The 27,700-nt window shown below is 39.2% G+C and overlaps 2 protein-coding genes across 5 annotated transcripts in view; both read right to left on the bottom strand.

Annotated features, from left to right (window-relative positions):
* Positions 1-1,061: 1,061 nt before the first annotated feature.
* Positions 1,062-27,700, bottom strand: part of LOC130593681 (metabotropic glutamate receptor 5) — a 255,284-nt gene continuing 228,645 nt past the window's right edge. For 2 of the 4 annotated variants that reach the window (XM_057399023.1, XM_057399024.1), the window contains 4 exons: positions 25,274-26,213; positions 11,952-12,047; positions 10,208-10,369; positions 1,062-3,763 (listed from right to left, as the gene is read on the bottom strand). In XM_057399023.1, the coding sequence (XP_057255006.1) occupies positions 2,941-3,763; positions 10,208-10,369; positions 11,952-12,047; positions 25,274-26,213 (2,021 nt within the window). In that variant the 3' untranslated portion in view covers positions 1,062-2,940. The remainder of the gene's footprint in view (positions 3,764-10,207; positions 10,370-11,951; positions 12,048-25,273; positions 26,214-27,700) is intronic. The other 2 variants (XM_057399025.1, XM_057399026.1) reach the window with 2 other exon arrangements.
* The window catches only part of LOC130593674 (metabotropic glutamate receptor 5-like), a 254,570-nt gene continuing 229,810 nt past the window's right edge, over positions 2,941-27,700 (bottom strand). The window contains exons 14-15 of the mRNA XM_057399013.1: positions 25,274-26,213; positions 2,941-3,763 (exon numbers count right to left, since the gene is read on the bottom strand). Coding sequence (XP_057254996.1) covers positions 2,941-3,763; positions 25,274-26,213 — 1,763 coding nt within the window. The remainder of the gene's footprint in view (positions 3,764-25,273; positions 26,214-27,700) is intronic.

Below are 27,700 nucleotides of genomic sequence, written 5' to 3'. Positions count from 1 at the left end.
GCTATGGCCATGGCTGAGCAGAATTGCAATTTGGGAGCAGAAGAGGTATATTTATGCTGAGTCACGGTTCAACAGTTTCTGTTTCTCACTCCTTTCCGCTGATTTTAGTTTTGAGACAAGATTTTCATTTCTATCTGTATAGTCCTTATTTTCACTGTTGATTTCACAGTGCAGTGAAGCCCACAGATTTTAACAGGATTACATTAATATTAGGTGTCTACATAAGAAAAAAATACAAAAATGGGAACCTAAAAGACTGGGGAAAGATCAAGATGGAGAATGTTCTAGTAAGGACAATTGGTCAACAGCTTAAAGAATAAGAGAACAGATAGTAATAGAAAACCTTTGAAATACACGTTAACTATATCAGTACACTTTGTATATATCAAAACAATACTGTACTGATGGGAAACATACATTATCATATAAGTCTTCCATGAACAACATTTAAATGACCTGTACTCCCTAAATGAGAATGTTTGTGTCACAGACTGATTGGACATGCTCTTCACTTAAATGTGGGTTGTAACCTGTGAAGAAGATGCTTTCTCCTAAAGGCAGAGGGAGTTAGGGAATCATGAGACATGCTAGTAATGTGAACCAGGAGGGAAAAACCAAGCTCTGGTCTGGAAACAGTACAGCTGAATGGAGCTGAGCCTGTGCTAACCAGTTGTGCAAGGAGGCAAGAACTACACATAAGCAGCAGGGACGTACAGTCATGACTTGTTGTATTGACCTGCCTTCTGGAGCAGAGCTGTTTTGTGACCTGCTAGTTCATGCTATAGGCATAGCTAGTAAACGACTTTACCTGGCAAAATAAGCATGCCCACAGACTGCTAATGGATAACACTGCCTTGTGCAGGACGTACAGAGTCACTGCTGTATCTCTGTGAGGTGCTAGCCTGGATTCAGTCATCTATTACTTTTGGTTTTTAATGTTGTTGAGCAGCAAGTTGGTTTGCAGCACGCAATGGTGAAATTAGCTTCCCAAAGAAATAGAAAAAGCTTTTTGCTAAAGTATGTGAATGTGCTTTTATCTTCCTTTTGTTGTTTTTTTTTGTTTTTTTTTGTTTGTTAAAATGTCTGTTATTTTGGACATGGAGAAAGGGGGTATGAATTTCGATTACAAAATATTTGTTATCTTTGAAGAGATAAGATTGAAAGGTTTTGAAAATGAAACATAGCAGCCTTATTTCAAGGCTCCCTTCCATGAGGCTGTCATCTATGTAAGGCTACATCAACTCAACTTTGAATTGAAGTACATCACTCACCACTTCATACTATCCTTAAGTAAAATAAAACAAAACAAACCCATAAAAATTTGGCACCTGAGGACAGCTTTGTCATGAAAGAGAGAGCCAATACTGTGTGCATTTAGGGCCTGACTTACGAGTCTTATGTAACCGTACCTATCAAAAATTGTTTAGTTCCTATTCAAACTTTAAAACCCTTCCCTGGCTGTAGTAAAAAAGTGCTGTGACAGTATGAAGTGCACTAAAATGTACTACCTTGATACAGGAAAAAAATGTGAGGAATCCCCTTGCTTCTGTCAGTTGCTAAGAAACAAAGACTCTGTTGGTTCATGTCTCATTAGATCTTCTCTGTTTTAACCTTTACTCTGTATTGCTTTGAAAGTATTTTTTCTTTTTTTTTTTCCTTTTTTTTTCTTTTTTTTGTCACAGTTCATAGCTGCAAGGCTTCAGCAGCTAAATAAAGTTAAAATCGATGCTTATTAAAGAGTAGCTAAATCACCTCTAAGCAGATTTTGACATAGGGTTTTCTTTTCCCTGTATATGAATTATGATTATGACAACCTTTCACACTGACAGTTAGCACTCATCATAATCCAGATCGGTCTCCTAGAACTCTGTCATTCAAAGTATGGAGAAAATCCTTAGAGTGTTTACCTGTTCCTTAAAAGCAAAAACTATGGGAGCCCAAATAAGTGTTTTAACTGGTAACGTTAGCATAAGAATGTCCATAGAAATGTGTTAATTTCAGTAGGGAGTGCAGCTATGATATAGCTTGGTAGTGCTGCTAGAAAGAGAATATTCACCTCAACAACTTGCCCTGATAAGGGAATTACAAAACAGTACTCCAGAAAATATTTTTTGCTACGTCATTATTAGTTGGCAACATGGTGAAATAGTCAGGAAATCTTCCTTGGGTTTTGTTGCTGTGAAGGTGAATCCAACGTTAACAAATTGAATTTTTGATACTGATAGAAGAGAATTTCATAACAAATGTGTAGGTTGAGAAGTCACTTGTAAAGCCCTCCGTATTGCAGTCACTCACTGCAAAGCCTCAGCTTAGTGTTATCCACGTGTAACGTATCACGGACACAATATGCTTCAACAAAATGTTTGGTAGTTATTGAACATACATTACTGCTTTTTGAGATCTTCATAGAAAAAAAAGAAAGAAAGCTTGACGGGTTGGTCCCAGATTTGAGTCTGTTAGAAAATGTACATTCAATGTTTGGTCTTCTATTCTTGATAAAAGATCAAGGTTCACTTCTGGGTAAGGAATCAGCGTAAACAAACAAACCATTGTACAGTTGTTTACAATCTAGTTTCCCCCCCCGCCCCGTATATTGTACACACTGTTCATTGTAATACTAAAGCAAAGCACTTGGTATGTAACTGATTTAACAGACTCCTTATAAGCCCTCAAAAATAGATTCAGTGTTTCTGAAAAGCCCATGTTTTTTTAAGGCCACGAAAATCTGCCAAGAGTCATTTTGTCTTTAAAACAGCATAATTAATCTGATGTTTCCACTTCTCAAGTAACTCCTCTTCTTGCTCTCTACTTCTCACAAGATGACCCAATGCCTCTCACTCTATCTTCGTAAACACTGGAGATCTTGAAGGCTTGGCTGTCCCCTCACTACTTGCTTGTAGTCGTTGAGATCCAATGTTCCAACGTTGTCTTGAACTACATTCACAACGAAGAAGAACTTTGAGTATAATCTCTGATGAGGAGCGTGTCATACTTTGGGGAGGACGGGATACAGAGAGCTGATTCAGAAACCGGAGAGCTGGGAGATGCACTTCCAGAATCAATGGAGTCTCTAAAAGGCGAAGGAGGAGTTAAAGCTACCAACTCCTCAAGGTCTTGCTTGGTTGATGGGGTCTCTGAAGTGCCTTCCTTGATGCTGCCATTTGAAGGTTTCCTAGCTGACTGCGAAGCGCCGTTAACTTCAATGGCAGGAAGCGGTTGAATCTCTGCAAACGTGGTCATTGTCGTAGGGAGCTGGATTTCCCGTGGAATCAGGTATGAAGAGCAGAGAGGAGTGGACACCATTGTCCCTGGAGTGGCTGTTGAAAGCATCATAGAGTTCAGCTCGCTGATATTGGCTGTGAAGCGAGTAACCACACTACTGATCTGCTCCATGAGTGAGCCTTGAGAGGAGCTACTTCGCTGAGGAGGGTCTGACTGGAAGGTGGGGGCATCATCTTCTGTTCGGCTGACAGAGGCAGTTCTGTGGCTCAGGGTGCTGATAGGCGAGGGAGTCTGCGGTCGGTACTGAGCTGGGTATTGCTCTTCTGCTTCGGAAACATCATAAAGGGTTTTGGCACTGGCCTCAGGAAATGTAGCGCTGCTACTATGTCGGCTACTATCTGTGCTTTTGGAAAAAGGCTTGATCACTGCAGTTTGATTAGGGTTCTCTTTTTTGTTGATGTGGATTGACAGCCGCTGCCAAAGGTGTGCTCCTCTGCTGCTTTTCTCATTCTGGGCCCAGGAAACTGATTTCCCATTAGAGCTGTAAACAGAAATGAGATAAGATGGTAACTTGCATCAAAATTAATAGTATAATCACTGTATCTATACCATGGGTATGTGGTGTCCCAGAGCTTATAGTCATCATAAAGCTGACTGTAATTTCATCTATATCTCTTGCAGTATATCTAGATCTATCACATACATTCTAGGAAAACACGAAGAGTATGCAAGCTCATTTTGCAGGCCATTTCTTGCCTCCAGCCATGACATACTCAGTGCTAGTTCATGGCCACTGCTGACCCGTCTGCTGCTGCCCTTGGGACACAGGCAGTGTCCACCCTTGGGGAGTGAGCAGCTTGATGGCTTTCCTTCTGTTGGTATGGTGTCAGGAATCGGTGCTGTGGCACTGAGGAATGCATGGAGGAGTGAGGAAGAAGTAAATGCCTGAAAGGAATAGGTGAGAGACTTGAACTGGCTGTGTTGCAGTTGGCAGGTATGTAGGTTGATCTGGGAGCATTCAGCGGTAAGGAGTTTGGTGTACGGTGCTGGCCATGGATTCCTGGTGTGAGGCAGGGAGTATAGAATGAGAGATGGAGAAGTATAGTCTGTTATGGCTGGGGGAAAAATACCTGCTTATAACCTACAACTTGGAAGTATTGGAGCAATACTCGGAAAGGGGTCATACTGGTTCTGGGTGGAGAACTGCTTCTAATGGGTGACTTCTTTTTCATCAAGGTACTTGATAAGTTAGCCGCTACTAGCTTAAAAAAAGTAATTTTTTAATTATAGGTCAGCTCATAGAATAAAACTATATTCCTAGCAGGAAAGAAATAACAGACAAGGTATAGAAGCAGCTCCTCATGATGACCTGAGTTTGGAGACAGCAATAAACGTTTTGCTCTACTGTCCTGCAAAATGAGTCCTCTCAGGGTGATTTCTCTTCTGATCCCATCATACCCTGCTCATTAGCAAAGTTGCTTAGTTTTCTTCTCTTGCTACCTAGGAAAAGCCAGCTGTGTCACTTATAAACACGTAGCATGAAACCACTCCTTTTCTTTTTCATCTTCCTTAGGCTGATGAGCTGGTGTTTATAGATACATTGACCTAAAATTCTTGGAATTAAGAAAGACCATTAGAAATATTTCTTAGCTGAAACAATGACTCTGAAGTGATGTCAACGGGAAAAACATAGTCTCCACATACAAAGAAGCGTTCTTTATATATAAACTGCAACAGAACTTTAAACAATTCACTTCAGTTTCTAAAACATTTGCTAAAGTCATTTAGGATTTTAGAAAGACAACCACATTGGAGACCCTGGCAAAGTATCACCAATTTGTTGCTTGTTTGTTTGCTTGCTTTTAAAGCCTGAAATAGATAAACTAACACATTAGTCTGCAGTGTAACAGTTTGCAAGACACACAGTTTACTAAACACAGATGACTTTATACCAGCCATTATGTGGAGGTTTGCCACACACTATCAGTGTAATAGCTCTTCCAGGCATCTAAAAAAAAATTTACGTGCTGAGTGTAAACAAAGCCTTCTTGTGGGTTCACATCCATGATTACATTACATGGCATTATGATGGATCATGTAACACAACATATGCTGACAGCTTTCCCTTCAAAAGCAGCATGACAGAATCCAGTAGACAAACACAATGCAAACCAGTGGGTATTTTAAGAGAAGCTAGACTGGGAGATGATCTGTGTGAGTATATAAGGGTTCAGCCCTTTTCTGCTGTTGTCATCTGGATCTTGGACATTAACTGTAACATATTCCTACCCCAAAATGCAAGAACAACTGATGTCTTGTTTTACTATACCTCAATCAGAACAAGAGTGAAAAGCTAAATCTAAGCTGTAGCACTGATTACTTTGACTCTTGCATCTCTGAGTTAAGTAGGAACTGCTACTAACATCTTCCAAAGTCAAATCATTGCTTCTGAAGATTGCCTGCTCTTCTCACTGGAACATGTACTCGGTGTGTGTCTAGAGCTGTTTGAGAGCCCTGGCTCCTTGGCCATGCTCAGTCCCAAGTTCAGTGGGAGCTTGGTGCCAACAGCAGGAGCAGGATTTGCATACTTTAGCAGATGAGATCTTGCCTCTTGTTCTGGAATGATGATTGTGAGACCTCCCAGCTCCTGCTGGGTTTGAGCTGGACCAGGAGGCTGGGTGACTTTGCACTTGTAACTTTGGTCTAGCAGAAAGAGAGGGTCTAGTTCCAGTCCTGCATGTCCTCCCTGGTGGGGTCTCAATACCTGCTGAATTCAGAACTCAAAGGGATCTGCAACAAACCTGCCTGCCACAGAGGTGGTATATGCCATTAACATGAAGGATTAGCCAATGCAAAAAGAAGGGCTTACCAGAAGAAAGAGGTGTATTCTAGCACCATTCCTGATTTCAAGCACTGGCTTAGTACAGATGTTCAAACCCTATGGTTTTAAGTGTGTGCATGAGTGCTAAATGCATGTAGACGTTTTCAGTTCACTGAAAGTCAGATTGTAAGACATTGTGAAGAGAACATATCAGTCCCTTCCTGCTCACCCTTCAGGAACCAATCATTAAGTAAGGATACGAGGCTGAGGAGCCTGGGGAAAGGAAAAGGATGAAATATGGGGATGTGTCCAGCCCTTGGCAAGGGCACCTGACAGTTAAATCTTCAGTGGAGCAACTGTCACTAGCTGGTTTTGGGTCAGTCTTGACTGATGCACTAGTTTACTGTGATTGCGCTGTGTCCAACAATAACCAAGATGTATGTGTGGCTAATGGAGATCCTAGTGCTCTAGAGGAGAGTAGTGGCTGTTTGATGTAAATGTTGTTCAACAGCCTGAAAGACCTGACCATTATTCATTGCAAATTCTTGGCTATAAAAATCTGAGTAGAAAGCAAGCAGCAATTTATCAGTAAGGAATGAACCTTATAGTTAAAATCCTAGTAGTTTGCTCAGAAATAATTGGAATTGTTATCTCAGAAATGTATCACCCACTTTATTATGCTGCACCTACTTGCTACAAAGTCAACACTGGACTGAGGTTTGCAATCATTTATTGCCTCTGTGAAAGGAACACCACTTGTTTTCTTATATTGGTTATGAAGCTGAGTTACAGATAAATTGCAGTGATAGTACTTTAAGATTCTGCTCTAACTGCATATTGCTACTCAAGTTAACTGGAAACCACTGCAATGCACATAATTTAAAAATAGAAAAATAAAGATAAATTGGAGATACATACTATGATGTCTACTAATGGAATTGTTCACATTTATTATGCCCAGCTCTGCCCTTTGGCGATGGGAAACTTTAGGTCAGGGAAATCCTAGACTTTTCTTGCAAACAGATTTTGGCTCCTTTGGATGACAAGAGAAGAATTCCTTTGAGCTCCCAAAGGAATTCCACTGTTAAGACTAGCTGAATGCACATTTTTCTACCCCAATCTGCTTTTCTGCTGGCATATTGCACTGAATGGAGCAAAGCAGAGTACCGGTCATATTTGTAGAAGAGCAAACTCCAATCAGTGACATAATTTCCAAACCAAGATGTGAGCAAAATACTTCTGTTTTGGTAGAACAAATCCTTTTGCATGGCATATGGTTTGGTTTTTTTTTGGGGGGTGGTATGTTTTCTGAATTTATCATTTCTTTCACTATATGTTAATTAGGTTCACATTTATGTACAAGAGGCATTTCTTCAGAACCAGTAACTTTAATAGTTTTTTCAAATCTTTTTACTTACATCTGCTTTGATTTGACTTGAAAGCTAAGTTTTTCCCCAGCTTGCTAGACTTATCATGGTATAATACATACAAGACATGAAAATGGTATAAGTAAGAGAGCTTTCAGTCTTTGATATTTTGAGTATTTCCTCTACAGTTGTCCACTTGATGACAGAATAGCAATTAGTAAAATTTCCCATTTTCTTCCCTTTATCTTTATAGTGAGGCTAAAGTTTTGTCTTCAGGGCTTTGTCCTGTGTTCATAAGGGATATTAGCTGCTTTATAATCACCTAGGTGTTAAGAAAAATGGTCCACTCTCCCTACACATGGTTTGGTGGGGTTTCTTTACTGTCTAGAACAGATCACTTTGTCTTTTGTTTTGGTTGAGGTAGCTGAAGTTTTCTTTCAGCATTTCTTGCTCTGTAGTATGACCATATATGAGATGATGCATACCTCTGCCACCAGGATTTTTTTAGCCAGATTCTATTAAAGCAAAAGTGTTCAAAATACAGAAGAAATTGCAAACAGAAAGAGGAACTCAGTCACAAAAGCTGAAAGCTCTCATATTTTAGCAAGGGTGACATTCTCATTACCTGAAGTTCTAAAATCGGTTCTAATGATGAGTGCCTAGGGACTAGTACTGGGACAGTTGATGATATCATAGGTAATCTGAAAATAAGTCACTTATTCTCTTGTTAATAGCCTTAAATGAAATAGGAAAAATCAGTTTAAAATTATAGAATTTATTATTTTCTAAGAAAGCTAGAATGCATAGATACCCAATAATTATTCAGTAGTAGAAACTGGAATACAAGGGAAATCGATAGAGATTAATATAAAATTTTAAGGGAATTTTTGTTCTGTGACATGTATCAATATCAGTATCTATTTCCAGATTTGAAATGATACAACTTAAAACAAATACTGGACAATATGTATTTGCAACCTTCCTCACATTATTATAATCAGGAATGATTTCAAATTCTTTAATTTATAAGTCCCTACAGGAAAGTTTGTATTTCAGAACACTGATATAGAATCATAGAACAGTTAGTGTGGGAAAGGACTTTAAGATCATCCAGTTCCAACCCCCCCTGCCATGGGCAGGGACACCTCACACTAAACCATGTCACCCAAGGCTCTGTCCAGCCTGGTCTTCAACACCGCCAGGGATGGAGCATTCACAGCTTCCTTGGGCAACCCATTCCAGTGCCTCACCACCCTTACAGTAAAGAACTTCTTCCTTATATCTAACCTAACCTTCCCCTATTTAAGTTTTACCCTATTGCCCCTTGTCCTATCACTACAGTCCCTAATGAAGAAGCATCCTTATAGGCCCCAGTATAAATTTTGGTCCCCAATATAAATTTTATTATATATAGGCCCCAATATAAAATTTATTGAGCTAAAATTGGCAGCAAAGTTATGCTTAAATGTTTCAGTGGCTGAAGCAGGGTGTTGCATTCAAACTTGAAGCAATAGCATTTTTTTAAGAAGCTGACATAGTGTCCAGGTTTCAGCTAATTTTCTTCCCAGTAGCTGATGCAGTGCTGTGCTTTGGCTTTAGTCTGAGAACAATGCTGATAACACACCAATGTTTTAGTTGCTCAGTAGCACTTACCCTGATCACTCAAGTAATTTAGCTTAAACTATTTCCATGCTGCTTGTTTTATGGAGATAAATAAGAATGCAACACAAAAGAGGATCAGTACAGGGCAAAAATTTGTTTTGTCCTGACCCGATTTCTAGAAGTAAACAATATCTTTTTCAATTATTTTTCAAACAAGGAGAGTTGTTTCCTGTAAACAGCAAGGACATTTATTTATATTACTCCTCGAACCGTAATATGTTATTGCATCCTTTCCTCACAAAAGTCACAGCTGACATTAATATAAATGACTTAATGTATAAGGGTGAAAGAAACTACAAAGTGAGAGAGAACTGGTGGACAGAAACTTTGCTAATGACCTCCCAGTGCAGACACCAGTGATGCTAATGCTTGGAGCTGTTTCAGCTGGTCAGAATGGGAAACGAGTTGTCTGATATCTGAATGAACCATTTCTAGGACACCTATTATCATGACCCATAATGCAAAAATCATAGAATCAGAATGATTTGGTTTGGAAGGTACCTCAAAGATTATCCAGTTTCAACTAGGTGGACCCTGCCCATGGGCAAGGGCACATTTCACTAGACCCCATTGCCCATTCAGATAGTCTTATAAAGCATCACATCGTGTACGCATTGCTGCTATTTTAATGTCACTTTTCACCTTGAAAAATCCCAAGCCGTTTGTAAGACTAGTGTACAGAAACAGTTAGGCCCTGGTGTGAAAATAATATTGCACAAGGGATTTGAGAACATGAGCTGAAGAGTACTGTCCAGTGTAAAACTACACAGCATTTACTAGAGTGAAAGGATGTAAGTGGGATTTGCTCAGTACCATGGGACATCTTTGACCCGTGAGACTATGAGGTTTTTGCATTATTAATGGTCAGAACCCTGCATCTGTCTTTTTCCACCTTCACTTCAACCCAGTGACTTCTAGCACTGGTCTGACGCTTACTGAGATGGGAGAATGGCACCTACTTTCCTTTCTGCAACACCTATGTTCTCTCTAGGAGGTTCCCAGGCTGTTTAGTGGCAACTCGACTTAGCTCATGGAAATTTGACAAGGACCACTGGCCAGGACACTGTGGCTGGAGACAACAAAACACAGCCATCAAATGCAATTGCACTCTCTGTTAAGCAGCAGGTTTCTTAACTGTTTGAGTAGGTCTTGCAGCTGACAGTCTTGCTGTGGAACTATTAGACTGACACAGTTTCCAGTCTTTTTGACTGTTAGGGCATCCTCTTTAACAGGAACCTTTTTCTCCTCTCTACTTGACTCAGATCGATTACAGTCTGGAATGCAAACAGATTCTTCACTGTGAAAATACAAAATATAAAAAAGAAGTTTTTCAAGTGTATATATATATGGCCAGGCACAACAGAGCTGAACACTGTACAACAAAATACAGTTGTTTGACATTTACATGTACTTTTCTGCTCTTCAAAGTTCTCTTATATAGTGACTCCAGATAGCTTTTAAATGAAGAATAAATATCACTGAAGGAAATGCAATGTAGGAAAAAAAAGTAATCCAGACAACACACAGACAAGAAACAGAATCCCAGCTGACAAAAAATAACAGGAATGTATATATTTTATACAACACTCAGTGATGAATGTCCCTGATGTTACTTAAGTAACAGGGTCCCCCAGGTGTGTGCCGTGTGGTGTTATAGTTGATTAGCCTTATGTACATGAGTGAATGTTGTACCCAAAGGGAGCATGATAATGTGCAAGTGTTTCACTGAACACCCTCCTGCAATGATAAAATTCACCTTGTGATACGTAACACATGGGAAATGTAAAGGTATAATTTGATCATACTGTGCTTTAGGGGTACATTGATAAATACCTTCCAGGGTTCAATGACAAATGAGTAGATCTTTTAATAAATGGTAAACAAAATGCTTCTAACTTGTTGTAGAATGCAACACAATGATATACTGCTTATTAAGAGTATTGTTCCTTGAAAGATTTATAACCGTCTGTGACACATGTGGCTTATTCATTTATTAATGAACATGTCTGGAGAAATGGATTTTCTGTCCCATGAGGGAGTTCATCATTTGGAAATCTGGCTGGGCTCAAAATGAGAGGAATAGCTGAAATTTCCAAGTATTTCATGGAAGTCAAATAGCTTGAAGTATCGAAGTACAGAAACATCAAAATGGCCATATTGAAACAGTTCATCCCAGTAACACTGAAAAAATGTAGATTAGGATATTAATTAAAATGGGAACACTGGTGTATACTGCCATGCAAAATATAATGGCCAAGACAAAATTGAAAATAAATATATAAATTAAATAAAATAAAATTAAATTAAATGGAAAAAATATGGAAAAGGTGGTTTGAACTGTATTTAAAATTTCCTTAAACCTTTCCTTAAAACCACTGTAAAACTCAGCACTTTCCCGCAAGATATTTTGATTGAGAGGAACCGATGTTTTCATACTGAAAACTTTTTCATCAATCAGTCTTTCCCTGCTGTTTTAATTGAACCAGCTATAACCTCTAATATGTAATGGGACCACTGTTCCAGAGGAGTTCTGGAGCCGCTTACTCCAAGTTTGAATGCTGTCTCTCTTCATCTGCTCTACTGGCTTAATGAGTCAGGTGTAAGGTTTGCTCTTCCCAAAGCACCATTATGACAACATCACACAGGACACGTGGTTCAGATCACTCGGATGAACGAGGTGCAGGGGTTTTTGGCAATCAGATGGAACACAGAAATCAGCAGTGGTGACATGTTTTCTTGTTTCTTTTTCTTTTCTAAACATGTTATATGGGATGCACAGGAATTACAAACAGAGGATCTGGCCTGGCATTGTCCCAGGGCTGCTCCTCTTGTTCACAGACATATCACACTGCCCTATAGGCCACTTGCTGTTTGCTTACCTGGTCATTGTAGCTCTCCCACCATTCCCCATACTCCCTTTTGGGGTGAAACATTCTATTTCCGACTTGTGCGGGGCCAGTCTCCTGCCTTTGTACCTAATAAATCACGACAACAACAGGAGCAAACAGAAAGAAGTGATTGTGTGCTCAGCTTTCTGTGACAGCTGCTGTGCAAAGGGCCATGCACATGAATGCTACTGTGGCAGTGGTGGGGTATAGTGCAAAGCAGGCGTGGGAGCAGTGGAATAACTGCATAAAACCACAGACCTGTGCTAAAGCAAACAGGGCTGTGCAGGAGAGTTGCTCACCTTTTTCTATTTTATATATATAGGAGGAGCAATAAAATTCCACAGAGTAAATAACATGCTAACCTTTTGTCTTTAATAATTTCTGGAGTTAGACCACAATGTTTGGCTAAGCAGGTTCAGGGAAACAACACTTAAATTAAGGATCAGTGAGAAATCACCTTGTGGCTACATTTTCAATGCTAAGTTAAACTTTTTCTTTGATCTCTGTAACACTTGACTTATTCCTCTGCTTGCCAAAGCAAGCACAGGTGTAGTTGATTGCTTGGATTAAATTTGGGTGGGCTTAATGTTCCTGCCATGAATGGGCTTTTCTCTCTTCATTAGCAATAAAAGGAGGCTAGATGACTTGCTGAGATATAGACATAAAGTCCAGTGAAATCGATCCCAATCCTAGACCCAGTGTGGTACTATGACTGTTTTGCACTTGGATAAGAAATTCACTTGGATAAACAGCTTAATACTTGAGGATTTTATCAATTCTGGAGAGGATACCAGGATAAGACCTGGTAATCATTTACTCTCTGAGCACTTAATTGGGATGTGGACATTGAAGAGGTTTTACACTGGCTATCTTGCCAGTGGGGAATTTGACCATAATTGTACAAATTCTCGTGCTAGGTGTTGAAATACCTATTTAAATGCTTTAATAAAATTTGGGCATAATTCCTGCAGATGTCTTCTCAAGATGTTTTTTATATCCCATTCCCTCATGCTATGGGCTGCACTGTGAGTATTTAACACACTTCTGTGGGGAAGCTTGTACATTTTAACACTGCTAACATTACAGGGTCAACGACTTTATTTATTCTTTGTCCATTAATCTGATCTATATAGCAAAAGGGTCCTTGAAGAGAACAACCCTGTAAAAGAGAAATAACCTGAGTACACACAAAGTGAGGCTAAACTCTGGATGCAGTTGTAGATCCTCAGAGGCAGTGTACATTGCATAAATAACTGAGGAAGAAGCTTAGTGAATCTGAGAGTGAACCGGACACAAGTAAAATGTGTGCTCAGTGCAGAGAAGTCCTTTCATTTATAAATTATAACCTTACTGAAAGGAGGAACAACAGGAGCTTTGTGGACTGGCTACCAAGGTTTTAAGGCAATCCAGAGTGCAGTATAGGCAGTGCTCCCAGATAGGCATGAAGCTCGCGCAGGACACATACATATTAAATGGAAGTTGATTCCTAGAGTAGAGGAAAAAGTGGAGGGGCTTAGAGTAGATCAATTCACTGAAAAATACAAAGGAAGTCAAACTGGATCATACAAATTCGATTGGGGCAGCCAGAGAGAAAGAGCAAAGGGAAAAGAATGTGTAGAAACTTCACAGGAAAGAAGAGGAAATGAAGTTGGAGTAAAGGTGTTAGACATCAAAGAAAGTAGAGTTTAGGAAGAGAAGGAAGGAAACAGAGTTACATTTAGAACCAATAACCAAAAGAGAATCTTTGTGCCCAACAAGACAGAAGGAGAAAAAGTCAAGACTAAAAGAAGGAATTTGGAGACTATATTCTCACAATAAGCTGAATACTAAAAAGTAGCCAATGGAAGGAAACAAGAGGTAAGTGTCCTTGATAACTCCATCCTGAAGAACCCCTTGTTAGGGTGCATGTGACAGATAAAGAAACCCATAAAATTGCCCACTCTCCAGTCATTAGCATAAATTTCACTGCTCTGAAAGTCAATGGAGAAACTAGTATGAATCATAGAATCATAGAATCATAGAATAGTTAGGGTTGGAAAGGACCTTAAGATCATCAAGTTCCAACACCCCTGCCATGGGCAGGGACACCTTACACTAAACCATCTCACCCACGGCTTTGTTCAGCCCGGCCTTGAACACCACGAGGTATGGAGCATTCACAACCTCCCTGGGCAACCCATTCCAGTGCCTCACCACCCTCATAGTAAAGAACTTTCTTCTTATATCCAATCTAAACTTCCCCTGTTTAAGTTTGAACCCGTTACCCCTTGCCCTATCACTACAGTCCTTAATGAAGAGTCCCTTCCCAGCGTCCACTAGAGTGAAGTACACCATCAGAAATAGTATCTTGTCACAAAATGCCTCAAAGCCTTGAACTATAGTAATGCTTCACTGTCATTCATTCAGTGCTAAATATCCATGTGATAATGAAAACTGTTTCCAAACTCTAATCAACACTCCTAATGTGGAAAGTGCATCTATCCAGTGCATGGAAGCTGAAACATTCTTTAAGTGGCCATTCTGGAAAGTCACACTAGATGTTCTGCATAGAAAGAGTTTTCAGCTTTCAGAGCAGATAAAAGACGTGATTTTGCCTTAAATGCTTTGCATTAGAAAAATATCCACTTCCTGGCTGTTAAAACAAAGGATTGCTTTAAAAGATTTAATCTGAAGAAGGGAAAAAACCTCAAACGTTTCTTTGCAGTTGTCATAAAAAATGCTACTGGGAAAATTAATTTTTTATTTCAGCTGGTGTATGGAGGAGGCATAAAATACTACAGTGTGAGCAGTATTTGCAAAACCAGATTTCTCTTCTCATTGTCAGTTCCAGGACTGCATATTGGGTAGAAAAGAGTAGAAAAGTGGAAAAGACTTTGCTTCTGTGAAGAAAGGCAGCTACTAAATTGAAGGATTTAAAAAATTTTGGGTCTTTTTTTGTGTTTCTTTGAAGCCTTTGGGTGTGACATTGTGGGCTGTGTCATTTTTTTTTTGCACACAGTTGAGTTGTCTTAAGAAGAACACTAAAAGATGCATACAAATATGTTTTGTAAGTGTTGATCAGTGACAGGCAATTTACTAAGTAAAACCAAGTAATTTGATCACAATAGTGCTTGTCCATTTGCCAAATACAGAGTCACATAACTCTGTATTAAACGGCAGTGCTCTGCACTCTCCAGAGAGTATCAGTAGAGAAAGAATCATACTCCTGGGCTGAGAGAAACCATGCCGGTACTGCCTTGGGTTTTGATGAACTTGAGGTACATGTGGTAAATGACAGGAAACACCAGCATAAGTACTCAGGTTTGAAGCTTTTTGTTAGACCATTTCCTTGCCTTCTTCACTTTCCAACAAGACTCCTTTTGTAGACCAAAATTAATGGATGCTATGGGAAAAAAAGGGGAAATATGGGGATCATCATCCTCAATGAGACCAATAGTCATCCACTGCAAAGCTGGAGAAACCAGTTTTAAAGAGTAGATCTCTACATTTTTTTCCTCATCCAGTGAAGGTGTGGGCCTCTGTACTGACAAGAACTGGTAGTCTTTAGGTATGGACTTCATTAGACTATACTTACACTTTAGAACCTGGTCCACCTGAGTTCATGTTAGAGTGAGACCCAGTTGTGCTCATGACCCCTGGGGGATTCAGAAAGATTTATAGCGTATTGATGAAATACTGTCTTTTTGCTTTCCATCATTTTAACAGTCTTTCCAATGTGCTTTTAACTGGAACTTGGGACAGATTGCTTAATGTTACAAAGTCATCCACCTTTCCAGATCCAGTTATATATTTTAATTGCAATATCTTACATTCAAGTAGTATTTTTCATCTGCAATATTACTTGGTCTTGATGCTAAGAAATGGTGAAGAACTTGCATTTCATAGCAGTAGAGTTAAGGCTGGCCTTTAGATTTGGTAAGGCTATATGTGCATGAAGATATTGAGCATAAATGGTAAAATATAAAATACAAAAAATGTTTAGTGTTGTCACTCTGGGGGCTGCTTTGAACTACAAACATACTGTGCTCTTGAAAATAAGTTTTGTCAGATTGTTCATGCTATCTTGACATTGTCTCACTTTGCACCAGATACTTTTAGAGGGTCTCAGCTTATTGTGTGACATTTTCCCACTAATATAATGGCTAAAATAAATGACATATTATTAAGCATGGCAATTTTTGTTCCTTAAAACACATAAATCACCAAATGAACATTGTCTGCTTAACAGCACAATTTCAGCAAGCAAAATGACTTTCAAGCTAAACTCACAATTTTTGTTTTCAAGTGCAGCATAATCAAGTGGTCATATTTGATTGCAGCTGGTGAGTTAAAATGATGGTTTTGATGGAATGATGTACAAAGCATTATACTTGTTCTAGGGAAGATTAGACCAATAGCAAAATATTACCAGCATGTTTAATTGCCTTCTTCCAGAAAAAGTATTTCTAAAATGCTGGACAAACCATTGTATAAGAGTTTTGTACAATAAGGTCTTATTTACACAAGACTACTTGTTCAGCCCATTCTATTCACTATGTTGAACTTCTATCCTCTTTTCTTCAGGTGTATATAACAAAAGATGCCATAGGAAGGTCGCATTACTTAATTCATTGTTTCCTTCATTATGTTGAAAAGGGAAGCAGCACCTCATTTGCTCCGAAGCACTTTAAATGATAGAAACTTCTGTAAGTATGTGAAAGGGATGGATGGGGCTTGCTTTGCAATGTGTTACCTTGGAATTGAGCTTAACATGATGTTTCTCAGTTTTGCTGAGTTGAAAGAAAGAAGTTTCTCTTTTCCAATGTTTTTTATTGCTGGGCTTTGTTATGTGCTGCATATTTAACATATTAATTCTATTTGTTTTTCTAATGTTTTTCATCTTTAAAGCTTGGTCATTAGATTTTTAACCTTTCTGTTTCTGCTACTTCCTTACTGGAGAGTGGACTGCAAAATGGCTTTTGTTTTTTTGGCAGTGTATAATTATAAGTCATCAATCACTGCAATGCAGAATGCTATAACAAATTAAAAGAGATTTTTGTGTTTATGTATTTTAACAGACATCTGCCTTGAATTGCAGTCACAGTTATTAATTAAAACCCATCTGTAACCAAATGCAGTTCCAAGTCAGCTGAAATTCCAGCCTTTCTGTCCATCCACACCAACTTTCAGCACTCAAGTACAAACAACATTCTTTATAGATCATGCAGGTATTTCCATAGTGGCAGACTGGCTCATGTCTTGTTTGGGTCTTGGAAAAACAGTGGATGGCCTAGTTTTCTGTTTGCTAAATTGATTACAATGCCAGCTCATATCAAAGATTAGTTTGGAAAGAACCAGAAATTCCCTTGGTAGGCAAACCCATGCTCATGTAGGATGGTAGTCTGCAACAGGATCTCCACAGAATCACAGAACAGTTTGGGTCAGAATGGAGGAATGGACCCTCAAAGCTCATCTAGTTCACCCTCCTTGCAATGAGTGTGGACATCTTCAAACAGATCAGGTTGCTCAGAACCACATCCATCCTGGCCTTGAATATCCCCAGGGATGGTGCATCCATCCCTCTCTGGGCAAGTTGTGCCAATGTTTTACTAACCTCATTTTAAACATTTTTTTCCTCACATCCAACCTGAATTTCCCCTCTTTTACTTCAAAACCTTTACTTTACCACCTCTCGTCCTATTGCACAACATGTTGTTAAAGGACACGAGACCGTAAGTGTGGCTTGTTTGGGTGTTCTTCAGCATGACCAATAAGGATCTTGATGTTAATAGTATATGGTGACACTAATTTGTCAGCAGAAATTTGGGAGACAGGCTTGAAGTTGAAAAAAGGTAAAAGGTTGTCAAAAAACAGAAAAATCCTCCTTAGCCGTTTTTTCCCCTAAAAAAATATCCAGCTGCTGGGTCCCATCTTCCGTGTTCTTTTCTCTTTATAGTACCATAGCCAGACTGAATTTTGCTATTTTGAGGGAATATTTGTGTAACAACAAGCAGGGAACTGTTTACAATATAATTTAATTTGCACAGTTCAACTATGAGATTTAGTTCAAAATGATGGGAATGCTTTCTTAATAATATACATAATTCCCAAAATTAGGCTTGAATGCATATGCATCGTTAATGCAGCCAAACAACTTCTATCAATCAATCAATCTATCAATCAGTCAGTATTTTAATTAAAGTTGAGGGGAAAATTCAAAACAACGACACTAGCAGTGTACACAAATTAAAAACCTTTGTAATCAGGGCATTCAACATAAATTCATTATACAGATGGAATGTTTTAGCAGCAGTTTATCAAAATCTGTCAGATCTAATAACTTTCACTGAGTTTCATAAAATATTCTTCATTAATTTCATAATACTTGAAGTTTAATTAATCACAGTATAAAGCTTGTCCAGAAAGACACCAAAACTAAACTATTTAGGGAAAAATGAAGGACTCAAACCATTCAGAAATCTCTCAATCTAAATGTTTGTAGCATATTAGATTAAAATAGCTCTAAATGATCCATTTGGGAACCGATTCATTAATAAATGCAGACTAATCAGTCAAAAGGTTAATGACTTCTGAAGAGTCAAATATTTTTTCTTGCATGCATCAATATCTTTTTCTAGCAAGGCTTCAAAGCAAACACATACCTGGTATTCCTATGGTTAGATTTTGGTTTTTAAAATATATTAAGAACAATACCCACTGAGCCAAACCTTCACCTCATGCAAATTGCTACCTGCTCTAATGGCATGACATGACATTGTGTAAGTTTACCCCTCACTGTTTTCCCATTACCTCATAGTACAAAGCCATCTAAGTGCTTTTGTGTAATTTATAGTTGATGGTCCCTTAAGCAGAATCTGTAAAAATTAGCGTATCTTTTTGGAAAGGACCTTAAGATCATCTAGTTCCAACCCCCCTGTGTGGGCAGGGACACCTCACACTAAATCATGTCACCCAAGGCTCTGTCCAACCTTCCTGTAAACACCACCAGGTATGGAGCATTCACAACCTCCCTGGGCAGCCCATTCCAGTGCCTCACCACCCTCATAGGAAAGAATTTCCTCCTTATATCCAATCTAAACTTCCCCTGTTTAAGTTTTAACCCGTTACCCCTTGTCCTGTCACTACAGGCTCTAATGAAGAGTCCCTCCCCAGCATCCCTATAGGCCCCCTTCAGATACTGGAAGGCTGCTATGAGGTCTCCACGCAGCCTTCTCTTCTCCAGGCTGAACAGCTCCAACTTCCTCAGCCTGTCTTCATACAGAGGTGCTCCAGTCCCCTGATCATCCTTGTGGCCCTTCTCTGGACTTGTTCCAACAGTTCCATGCCCTTTTTATGTTGAGGACACCAGAACTGCACACAATGCTCCAGGTGAGGTCTCACAAGAGCAGAGCAGAGGGGCAGGATCACCTCCTTCGACCTGCTGGTCACGCTCCTTTTGATGCTGCCCAGGATACGGTTGGCTTTCTGGGCTGTGAGCACACACTGAAGCCAGCTCATGTTCATTTTCTCATCAACCAACACCCCCAAGTCCTTCTCCACAGGGCTGCTCTGAATCTCTTCTCTGCCCAACCTGTAGCTGTGCCTGGGATTGCTCTGACTCAGGTGTAGGATGATGATGATAATTTCTATAATATAACTTCTTAAGCATTAGTTCTCCTAATTCACATTCTTCAATAATCTCCTGGCTAGTTCTGCTTACACAGAAGAGTTATTTAAAAACCTGAAAGTTATCAATAAATTATTTGTCTATTCTACAAAACTTCAGGATTTCAAATAACACCCTTTTTTTTTTTGCTGGTAAAATAAAACCAGAATTTTAAAGGTCTTTTAGTGTAAAGCAAATATATAAAAGCCTGATGGAGTGGCACTCCTGTGGCACAAGAGACCCAGGCTGGAATCAATCCTCTGGCATTGTCTGACATTAAAAATCGTTGTTGTTTTCAGCAGGCTAGAAAATCACTCTCTGCCTTTTCCAATTAATGCCTATTTTATACAAGACAGAATGGTTCCACCAGGCTGCAGTAGGAAAGCAATCCATGCTGGCATAACTGACAGGCTGCTTACAGAACTGCGTAAGAGGTGATACACGAGTCTTGAGCTCACTAGCATGAGGTTAGCTCTTCTGTGTTAGGTTTCATGCTTCTATGAGTAAACCAGTGCAACTACCCGCAGAAACTGAAGAACCAATGAGTTTTATAAAGTCTGTGACTGTTATTCTATGGATTGGAAAAACTTCATTTTGCCAGGCACTGGACCTGATGTTGTCTTAGCATGCTATATGACCAACCAGATCAACAAGAGTATCTCAGCCTTTTGGTTGTGCAAATTGTGAGTACGAACCTATAAGCTATGCCCTGGCAATATCTGGTAAGTAAAAAGTTTTTACAAATCAGTTTGAAAGAGAAGTGTTGTGTTCTTTTACCATCGTTCAAAATGTGTAAAAAAAAATTGTTCTAGCTGCATATAAATGAAGACAAAATTGGCACTTGTACTATAAAGAAATATGTCCCAAAAGAATATGCTGTGGCAGAAACTCACAATCAGTATCTTTCTCAATGGTGTACACATGAGGAATGTGAGCCAGCTTCAGCTTTCCACAAAACTCCCCCAGTTTTTCTTGTACTCTGTCTTCTTTACAGGACTTAAAACAGCCCTGTTTCATCTCTTAGGCATCTTATCTTCCTGAAGCACAGGGAATTGAATGTCTCACATTTACATCTACAAGCCTCATGCTGATAATGCACACACATATTTTAAAAGCATTTGATCACATCTTGATGTCCATGGCTTCAAATCCCTCCATTTATTCCTGGATGTGGCTTTCAACTAGTCAAAATTTGCACGGACTGCATCTGGGAGCCCCTTAGCATGCTGTGTGTAACAGTGGCAGAGGTTTATTCTGATGGGGATTCCTATTTGTCTGGAAACTCAATGTTTTTTTGCAGAGGCTTTCCTGCTAATGCAGCACAGTGGTAGCCAACCTCAGAGAAACAGCAACAGCTGAGCTTGCTCAAGTTAGTTCAAGCTTGAGAATTTTGGTTCACTTGATTGTCAGTGCTTTAAATGGATTTCAGTCAGATTCAGAATGTGAAGGAAAGTTTCAAAAACATCCTGAGAAATAAAATAAAATGGTGGGGTTTTGGAGAGAAATTTCAATCAGGCTTCTGAAAAAGCTCATTTCTGGGCTTTGATGCTGATATATGATGTGCTGATGTATTATATAATATTTAGACTGCAATATTTTTAAACCATAAATGTCAGCTTGGATGAGCCAAAAATATTTTTCGTGTTTTATGGATCAAAATAGCTCCTGTTTGAATTGTAACAAAACAGTCAGTCATCAGAGGGAAAAAGGGAGAGGACTGATAAGGAGGAAAATCAGCTGTTCCTTGCAGAAAACAAAGCGCGCAGTGTGATGGTAGACACCTGTTTCCAAAATATTTCATTATGGCACAGTTTGGGACTGTCTGATGTAAACACTAACTATAACTGTTGGTGGTCCAGTGCTGAATCCAATCTGATGGAAAAATCTACCTTGCTTATCATGTTTTCGTCACAGGAGACAGGGAATAGCGTTTAACAGCATGTGAGCCTGCATACCTGAATGCTTTTCCTGATGCCTGCGCAAGGCAGACACTCCCTTAGGCTGCTGTTACTGTACCAGTGTAATGCTTGAGGGGAGAAAAATGCTCTCAACTGAGACCTGGTTCTTTGTCTAATATAAAACAGAATAATAGTGATTATACATTAAAAATCCTATGGTTCACTTGAGGGTGAGTATTGGCTCACTAGAACAAGGGATTCCTACTCCTTTATGAAAGCTGTCAGTCCTCTCAGTTCTGCAGATGTATACAAAGCAGTGCCCAATTCTGCAATCACACAGTGGTAGATAAGCTTAAGAGGAAAGGTAAGAGAAAGTTTGGGACATCTGGTTTATCCCCCAGGCCAAGGTAGCATCACTGAGACTACTTAGTGTGCCTTCCTGTCTAGAAATATCATAGTAGCAGCTCTGGTAGCAGAAATGATCTTTATCTCACCTGGGATATAGTTATTTGAGAATGAGAAGAGGATAAATTAGCCCTGTATTTTGGACTCTTGCGAAGAGGCTGTGTAGCATAGATGACAATAGTTTCTGGGACCTTAAGGTAGGATTTGTTTTGTTTATTTATAGTCTTCCTTATCCCTATGAAATTAACAGGTAAGATAACTGGGAGCAGGAGGTCCAGATATGTCTCCGCTCAGGTTGGTGTGGCTTTGACTCCAGATACATAGTGTTCATCATTCTTCTTTGTAGAATCAGTTCTGATAACGTCTAGCTTGTTAGCCCTGCTTTTCATGGTAGAATATATTTTGGTGAGTACTGCTGAATCACAGGAGCCTATGGTGAAATGGTTTTCATTTCACTGGATAATGAATAGTTTTACTCTCTCCTTCTACATATTTCAGTATGTGAAGATTTATTCCAGCACATATCCACAGCTTTCCTGATTTTTCTTAATTGAAGAACACCCCATGCAAAAAGTCATTTAGGACATTAACAGATGCATTTCTTTATTTAGGCAAATGCAGTCTTGTTATCTGTCATTTTGCAGCTGATGGGAAAGCTCTGGGTGGAGCATTGGCATTATCTGCTCGACAATGATTTGATGCAGTACTACACTGCACTATAAATTAGTGTCAAGAAGCAAAATGCTAATGATAGGGGCCCCTCTATGCACTGGTGACTTAAATAGCATGTTTCTTTAAAATTCTGCAGTGACTCACTCTCTTTTAAATAAAACCCCTCTGAGCTATTTAAATAATGCCATGGAGCTCTAGTGCATATTTCCTTTGATTCTGAGTACTTCAGTGTTTACTTGAATAACTATCCAAACAAGCTTTTGAGCATCATAGATTAATACCTTGAAACGTATTACTTTCTGCAGCAATATTTTTTTCCAGAAATGTTTGAATATTAAGTCAAATGGTTGGATTCTCTTTGTTCGTGCTCTGCAATAAAGAGAATTGAAGCTGAAAGTGGTTTTCTGTCATTTCTTGGACATGATAACAGACACAGCTGAAGTCCTGGGCAGCATTCTAAATGTACTCAGCACATTTCAGGATCTGTTTTGTTTTCTTTCATGCAACCAAATAGGCATTGATTAGAGAGAATTTCCCATGGTTGATGGAATCAGTTTCCTCTTGTATCCCACACCCTTCAGGCACACACTGACTGAGCACTGCTATACTCACTGGCACCATCACAGTTTAACCAGTTGAGGATTCAGACACATAGATTAAGAGTGTTGTAGTTTTATCTGTTGATGAATGCTGCTGATGGCATAAATGATTTTCTCCAAGTTTTGAATGAAATGGTCTAGTTCTTTATATCTAGGCAAATACAAAAATATATCAACTTTGTGCTGCCTTTATAATCCCTACACACATATACCGGGCATTCTCAATGCTCTTCAGGATTGAAGGCATTCCCAAGACAGTGCTATTGAAAAAGAAGTTATTGCTGATGAGGATCTATTACATTCTGCTAATAACGCTCTACCATAGGTGTTATCTACATATTGTGGGATATAAAGAAGTAGTAGTAAAGAAAATACGCCTTTTCTTTTAAGATATTTAATAGCAGGGCATACTCTCTAAGAACAAAACAAAGATTTTAGAGCAGTATCTTTCAAAACTGGCCCTCCCAATCCCAAGCTCTTCCCATCATCTATAACTTCATCTATGAGTAAAAACTTGTGAGATGGCAAATGATCTCTGAAGCAAAAGTGACGGGAAATAATAATGATCTCAGAGAGGAAGAATGCCCTTCTATTGAGGACATATTATGAAGAATGCCTCTTCTGTCTGGCCCAGAAGCTGTTACAGGGCTTCAAACCTGAATACCTCAGGTCATTCAGGCATACAGACAGAGGCTGTAGGAAAAGGAAAAGACATTTCAGATAACCATCACCTAATCTGATAAAGGATTTATACTTTTAAAATAGCATCTTACTCTGCACCTGGAAAGGAAATGGAAGATACCGTCATTAACTGATCTTAGGTATAAAATATCATGTAATAGACTGGCCATTTCTGTATGAATTCAAAGTCACTGAAAGAGAAGCATTAGTCATAATCTGACAGAAGCAAGTCATCACTTTGGCATAATTTGCCCTGCAGGTATTACTAAGAAAATCCTTCCTCAATTATAAATTGTAGGTCAAACAAAAATGAAAGTAATAATTGCCCTTGTTCCATGCCAACTCCAATTGTGAAAACAGCATATCCTAAAATCCACATGTGTTTCAGTGAGGAGGAAATGTAGCTGCTTGTCACTTGCAGGCTAGGCGTAGATAGCTGACTAATGACAAAACTTTCATATAGGAAGAATTATTTGTTTATGCCAGTTAAATAAACCAAATCATCCCCATAGCACCCATATCGAAGTGAAAGGGATCAAAAGATGAAAATGAAACACTGGGCTGGGTGCATTTCTACATGTTCTGTCTATGAAGCAGGACAGTATTTCTACTCCAGAGCTCTCCTTTGTCTTTAGCATTGACTTACCCTAATTTTTATACATTGAACATAGAAATTGTCTTCGTGATCACTGAAGTCAAATAATTCCTTGGGAAGAAACAAAGAAATATCTCACAATGAACATCTGTTCAATGGCAGGAAGGGTAGTGAGCATCTGAATTTGATGGAGTTAGAATAAATACAGAAAAAGGTATCAAGGTAAAGAAGAGAAGACAGGTGAGGACAGAAAGAAAGCAGGAAGAGATAATACAAGAAAGGAAAATCAAGGGCATAGGAGATAAAAAGTATAACAGAGGAGTCATCTGAAACAAATCCTCAGATGCTTGAGAGAGGCTGCTCACAATGACACTTGTTTTTATTACTATACGTTGATTATGTAGCACTAACAGCAACTCTGTTGTCTTACTGCTGTGGCTAGAGGCAAAACACAGACACCATACAATTCATTTGAGGGAAAGAGATTGTGAATTGGTGCATTCAGGACAAGCCAATGAGTTATATTTCTTGTTCTCTTGTTCTTTTCTCCTAAGAGCTTGGTTTCCTCTCTACATTAAGTGTACAGTTGACACAGCCAGTAATTCCAGCCTTATAATTATTTGCCCACTGCTCTGTCCCCTTTTTATACAGAATTGTGACTAAATCAAACCCAAAACTGTTACAGGTGTGGAAGAGAGAACTCGCTCCTCTGCCAGTGCAGAGATAAAGGGAATTAATATTTTTCCCTCTGTCCTTCCACCATTAACTCTCAGAAGAACAAAATTTCTTCCCCACACTCCCACATTAGCAAACTTTACCTAAGGGTTTCACCAGATGATCCCCTTCGTTTCCATAGGTTGACCAGGCTGCTTGAGCGGCTTGCAGCTGAAGATGACTTTCCATCCCCTACGTGCATGCGGACCACTGTCGATGTGGTGAACGCGCTGCGAACATTTCTTTCAGGCTTCGCAAGGATGATATACACCTTGGGCACAAACATACAGCCAAGGGCCACCGTGGCACTCAGACTCACTGAGAAACACATTGTGATTATCTTGTAGTTGCTTCCAAAATATATTGGCACAAAAGCCAGCCAAATGATGCAGGTGGTATACATTGTAAAGGCAATATACTTTGCTTCATTGAAATTAGCTGGGACATTTCTTGTCTTAAATGCATAAAAGGTGCAACTCAAAATTAATAATCCATTATATCCAAGGGGAGTTACAACACCCAAGTTGGTGGTGTTACAAATCAGGTAGACCTCTCGGATGCTTGGGTAATCATGCATGATATCTGGTGGCTCCATTATAAAGAGGGCAACAATTATGCCTAATTGTATGCATATCAAGATAAATGCAATAACCAGTTGGGCGCAGGCACTCATGAACCTAGGTTTCTTTGTACAGATTTTCTTCTTGCTTCCAGCCAGGATTCTTGCAATGCGGTTCGTTTTAGTTACTAGAGCAGAGTAACTCATAGCTGGGGAGAGGCCGATACCAATTCGCTGAAGGTAACAGTAAATCTGTTGAGGTTTTGCGATGAGACAGAATGTGCACAAGTAACCCAAGCAGATGCCGGCTAGAATGATGTAGCAAAGTTCTCGGCTGGATGATTTGACCACTGGAGTATCACGGTACATTATGAATATAGCTGTAACAAACGTGGTGGCCAGCAGACCCAGACATGCAAAAACAACTGCTGCAATTGGTTCAGGATCACCCCATCTGAGATACTGGACTGGGATGAGGTCACAGCCTACAGAAAAAGGACAAACAAAGGTAAACATAAATATATAAAAGTGACGTTCTTTAATGATATAGTTACAGGTTTTCCTGCTATTTCTCTTATCTATCAGCCTTGATGCTATGTGAGCGCTGCTTAACAGTAGCCAAACCACTGGTGTGTTGTCAACGCTCTTCTAGCTACCAATTAAAAGCACAGTACTATGAGGGGTACTATGGGGAGAATTAACTCCATTTCAGACAGACCCAATACAATAGTAATAAGGGGGGAGGACCTTGATGTTCTGGAGTGCAACCTACTGACAACAGTAGGCATAGTGACACTGCCAGCCAGGGCAGGACAGCAGGATGATGGAGTGGAGGAAATGCAACTAAAACCTTTAATCTCTCCTATACTTGTATTAAGCTTGACTAATAATGAATGAAAATTCTAAATGACCTCAAAATTTGTGACCATTGTAATCAGTTTGCTATCTTCTGAGTAGGTCTGACAGAATGCCTGATGTCAACCTAACTGGGAATGGGTCATGGCAAGGCACTTCTCCCCACAGGGATGGAGCACCAGGTGTTCATATCTGCATTTTCAGCAGTGAGGATAATTACTACTGTGTGATGGGTATCTGGATGCCAAGCAAGCTCAGCTAATTAGGGAACTTGGGACCTCAGTGGTGAACTTGACTTGATGAACAGGAGTAAAGGTAGACATCAGGGCTATAATCCAGGAATTTCTACATGCAAAGTTTACTCTTCACCTTTTCCTTTATTTTAAGTGAAGGTTAAAGGTTTTTCAAATCTGACACTGACATTCTTAGTAGTATAAATCATTTCATGAAAAGGTAGGAGTAGTAATCAAGCTTAGATCCTCTCTTCTCCCATTATTTCTGTATTCTATATCTCTTAACTATTAATATTATCAAAACTACCGTAGCTACAATGAGGTGGTATACTCAATAGATTGTATGGCAAAAGTACAAGGCAGATAGTTCTGCATTCTTGCAGAAAGCAGAAAAAGCAGAAGGATAAGGGTCAACAAGTCTTTGACATTAGTGCAGTGAATTGTGCTCTTCATTACTAAATTCATATTAAGTTGCCATCCATATTTTAACTGCATTCCTACGCAAAGCTTTCTGTTGCAGTAATGAAATTATTGCCATGTTTTAATGTAACAAAGACATCTAAATTTTTATGGAACACTTTCATAGAATTAGTTAGTGATACTTATTTGAATCTTGCTGACTTTAAAGGGTTTACTTGTTTCATTGTAAAGGAGACACTGCATTTCATTCTAAAAGTCCAAGATTAATGTAGCATGGGAATCACGTAATTAAAATCAGCATTTTATACCAGTGAGAGTGGTGGAAGAAAGGTGAACACCAGAAAGCATACTCCAGTGTGTGCAGGTACCCCATATGGGTTCTTCCCCAATAAGTTTTATGGGTGACCTCTAAATCTGTTTTCAGTTTTACCAAAATGTGATTAATATTTTGGTGAAACAATTTC

Source organism: Pezoporus wallicus, unplaced genomic scaffold (assembly GCF_028554395.1).
Source record: "Pezoporus wallicus isolate ANWC-B61680 ecotype Strahan unplaced genomic scaffold, APGP_CSIRO_Pwel_v1 contig_3876, whole genome shotgun sequence".
Taxonomy (NCBI): Eukaryota; Metazoa; Chordata; class Aves; order Psittaciformes; family Psittacidae; genus Pezoporus; species Pezoporus wallicus.
This window is presented reverse-complemented; position numbering and strand designations above follow the sequence as displayed.